Source organism: Sinocyclocheilus anshuiensis, unplaced genomic scaffold (assembly GCF_001515605.1).
Source record: "Sinocyclocheilus anshuiensis isolate Anshui unplaced genomic scaffold, SAMN03320099.WGS_v1.1 scaffold534, whole genome shotgun sequence".
Lineage (NCBI taxonomy): Eukaryota > Metazoa > Chordata > Actinopteri > Cypriniformes > Cyprinidae > Sinocyclocheilus > Sinocyclocheilus anshuiensis.
In genome coordinates, this window is record NW_015547712.1 from 1,048,449 (window position 1) to 1,052,974 (window position 4,526).

The 4,526-nt window shown below is 32.0% G+C and overlaps 1 protein-coding gene across 1 annotated transcript in view; it reads right to left on the reverse strand.

Annotated features, from left to right (window-relative positions):
* The window catches only part of LOC107704063 (sodium/potassium/calcium exchanger 4-like), a 35,841-nt gene extending 32,043 nt beyond the window's left edge, over positions 1–3,798 (reverse strand). The window contains exon 1 of the mRNA XM_016506904.1: positions 3,663–3,798. Coding sequence (XP_016362390.1) covers positions 3,663–3,768 — 106 coding nt within the window. The 5' untranslated portion in view covers positions 3,769–3,798. The remainder of the gene's footprint in view (positions 1–3,662) is intronic.
* Positions 3,799–4,526: the final 728 nt, after the last annotated feature.

The following is a 4,526-nucleotide window of genomic DNA, read 5'->3' on the forward strand; positions in this document are numbered from 1 at the left end:
TTGACCCAGCGGTTGGGTTACTACCCAGAAGGTTGGGTTAAACATTTAACCCAACCGCTGGGTCAAAACAGCCCAATTGCTGGGTCCCTATTTTACCCAGCACTGGGTTGTATTTAACCCAGCATTTTTTAGAGTGTAATGTCTACAACGGACACAAGCGCTGTCGCGGCGCGACCACAACGGCTTAAAAGCTGTCTAATTTGACACGGTCTCCCTGCTGCACTAATAGTAGTAAGCCGTTCCTCTGTATCCTTACAAGTACAATTTTAGCAGTATTATTTTGTGTCCCCTTCAAAAATTGCTCTTGAGAAATTTTGTTTATTGTCCCCCCCAACTGTTAGACGAAATTTACGCCCCTGCTTTCAGCTAACCTTACGATTAAAACGCGAGGCAGCGGTCTGAAGTTCACAGTTCCTCCGCGAACAGCAGCCCTTCACTGGCTCAGATTTCAGCGACACACCGGCAAGCGAATTAGCACTATTTCGGTAAAAGTGATTACGGAGAATGGTCGAATACACTTAAAATAAAATGCTATGTTTAAATGTTACATTTTTTTATGTCTGAAATGCTTGTCAAACGAGTTTAAATGTATGTAATATTGTAAACTATGCTGTATTCACCCAAATAAATTCAATTTGTCTTGTATTTTGTCCATGTGTTCTTGCTTAATAATAAATGTTCATCTTTTGATTATTGCTGTTGCCTCTAGTAATTCTGTGCGTGATTTTTAATTTCCAGTCCATTTTAAGCCAGCAATATAATACTTTTTAAACAATAGTTTACTTAAATAAAACAACCCAGCATGTTGGGTAAAAACCCAAAGCTATTTACCCATCGCTGGGTTGCCAAATAACCCAAGTTGGGTTGTTTTAACCCAGCATTTTTTAGAGTGTACATAAAAATCTAAGGCAGCAACTGAACTTAAGTTTTTAAGCATTGCCTTGAATTACTTTTTATTTTTATATATACCTTTTTCATATTAATTTGAGTTAAAGTTTTAGTAATTTTGTTGTGTTTTTGTCATTTGTATTTTTCTTTTTTTAAATACATCCATATAGTTTTTATTAATTTTCATTTAGGTTTTAGTACTCGTTATTTAAGTTAAAACTAAATATATATTTTATTTTATTTCAAATATGATTGCAGTATTTCAAGTAACAACATTTTGTTGTACTTTGAGTTTGGTATGCTGCCATTACCATGTAAATGTAAACATAAGTGGCAAACAATTTAGCAGGCAGTCAAATTATTTGGAATTTATAAATTGACTGTTTTGTTATTAAAAATGTTACATTCATATCATTGTTAAAATCCATAAATGAATGACATTTTGATCTCCCTTTGCTGTCCTGAGAGATCACTGTAAAATTAATTAATTAATTAATTAATTAAAAGTTGTAAATAAAACAAAGTTTATTGGGGTACATTTTGCAAGAAAATACTATTTCAGTCTTTCATCTTTAGAATTTTGATTTAGTGTGCGGTTTCATTATTTGTAAAAATTTACTAGCAATTTCTGAGTGAAAATCGTTTCAAATTGTTTTATTTTTTATCAGTGCTCATCTGTTACTTTGCATTTCCATCATAAACCAGAATTATTTTAGTAGCATTGACATTTCTTGATTTATAGATTTTTATTATAATTTTAAATCAGTTTTTATTTTTATTTTAGTTAGTAAAGTTTTAGTACATTTTGTAATTTAAAAAAAAATATGTTTTGAAATATGTATTATTATTTTTTATTTCCATTTTAGTTATTTTAGGACATCAAGTTAAACTGAATTAAAATGAGTAATGTTGTCTCAGCAACTAGCTGAAATGAAAAGTTTTGTATATTTAATTCTATTTCAGGACACATATATATACCTTAACAACCCTGTCATAAACCAATTTAAACTGGTAAATGCTCGCTGTTTCCTCTTTGTTCTAAAAAAAAATACAACATGGACATAAACTACCTAATGAAAATTAGTATTAAAGTAATAAATGCTATTAGGCTATATAAAATAAAGCTACTATAACCTTTAAAGTCACAGGGGAAATATTATATATTCTACTCTATTCTGTGTGTGCATGTATAATGCATGACATGCCGGTTAAACCCATAAAGCATCATGAGCTTTTGATCAGTTCAGTGATGTGCTGCTCAGTTCATATCGCGATCTGAGCTCAATGTTTCATGATACCAGAGGATTGTGACTTTCATTTGCCCCACAGGAATCAGACGGCACACTTCACACACACACCTGACCATACAAGACAAATCAGCAGAGAATAGTGCATTAAAATCTGACCATGTGTGCATAACGGACCCAACATACCGTCTCCGTCTCACACTGCGGCATATGAGACAGAGACACACACACACACACACAACCTCGTGAGCTGACTACCTACACATATGATGTGCACACATGCAGTCTAGATGGGCAGCTCACTAGGTTTGGAGACACAGCCCTCGTGAAGAGATCTATATGTGTCTCAGCGTCTATTATAGCTCATAGCACACAAACGTCCATACACATCCAAAAATGTGCAGGGCAAACATTTATAATTGAGATTCATTTCATATAAACCACAAACAAGATAATGCCACTAATGAATCTCATAGAATTGATTTTCTGTAGATCATTGACCTCGAAACATACACAAATGTCTGCTTGTCTACACAATGATGCACTTCTCTATATTTCATTGTGTTTAAGGACAGCTGTCCATTTCATATTCTTCATAATTTGTGTACAATGTCATGCCAAAAACATAACTATGTATGTGTGCAAGACTGCATATGAAATTACTAACATAATTTGGAGAAAAAAAAATGTTTTGCATTTCAGTAAAAACTGAAATGCATTAATATTTCTAAATATAATAAAATATATTAACAATAATATTACATACATCCAGACATGAATTATAACCAATAATATTTATAATTAATATTTAAAAAATATTTTAATATTTTTGATTAATAATCTGTTTTTTAAAGCGAATTCTTAGAGGTTACTGATCTCACTAACGGCACTAATTTATGACAGAAATTCAATTAGTAATGCTGTAAAGGATAAACAAAAAACAGGAATATGTTTATTGACTAGCACTCTTAAGATAACTATAGAATTGCAGTAATAGTTCAATTTAAAATTAATATTAAAAGGGGAATTTAAGAATCCCAGGGTAGAAATTCAGTCAGTAATACTGATAAATATGTATGTAAGAGGGACAAATAAAATAGAAAAAAGGGATATGTTTATAGAGTAACATTCTTAAAATAAATATAGAATTGCACTGACAGTTCAATTTTAAAGATAATTTAAAAATTACATTATTTAGGATAGAAATTCCATTTTCAATGCTTAATTTATTTATTTTTTTGGTGGCTAAACTGTCAATCAAACGCTGTTTTTGACACTGAACACTTCTAATATACTATCATTCCCATTTATGAATCTCACTGAACTGACAAGGGTAAAATATCCATACAGATGCGTATCATTTCCGTTTGTCTTGTTTGCGTGAACTATTGGACAGCTGTCCATTTCTGATTGTTTTTAACGTCTATGCCAGCTGCAAAGTCAAATTCCCTCCTCCTCCTCCTGTACCTGCCCATCGCGATAGTGATCGCTCTGTGTCTGGGACATCTGCCCATGAAGCGGACTCACCTGTCCTGGTCAGGATGCTCGACATGCCCCACGCCACGAGCAGAACGCTGCAGACCAAACACACCTGCGCCAGCAGCATCTCCCTCCTCTTGCGCACTTTGAACATCTTGGCGATGATGGATTTCTTGGAGACCGTCGTCATGGTGCGGAAGTTGTAAATAAAACAAAGGTTATTGGGGTACATTTTGCAAGAAAATACTATTTCAGTCTTTCATCTTTAGAATTTTGATTTAGTGTGCGGTTTCATTATTTGTAAAAATTTACTAGCAATTTCTGAGTGAAAATCGTTTCAAATTGTTTTATTTTTTATCAGTGCTCATCTGTTACTTTGCATTTCCATCATAAACCAGAATTATTTTAGTAGCATTGACATTTCTTGATTTATAGATTTTTATTATAATTTTAAATCAGTTTTTATTTTTATTTTAGTTAGTAAAGTTTTAGTACATTTTGTAATTTAAAAAAAAATATGTTTTGAAATATGTATTATTATTTTTTATTTCCATTTTAGTTATTTTAGGACATCAAGTTAAACTGAATTAAAATGAGTAATGTTGTCTCAGCAACTAGCTGAAATGAAAAGTTTTGTATATTTAATTCTATTTCAGGACACATATATATACCTTAACAACCCTGTCATAAACCAATTTAAACTGGTAAATGCTCGCTGTTTCCTCTTTGTTCTAAAAAAAAATACAACATGGACATAAACTACCTAATGAAAATTAGTATTAAAGTAATAAATGCTATTAGGCTATATAAAATAAAGCTACTATAACCTTTAAAGTCACAGGGGAAATATTATATATTCTACTCTATTCTGTGTGTGCATGTATAATGCATGACATGCCGGTTAAACCCATA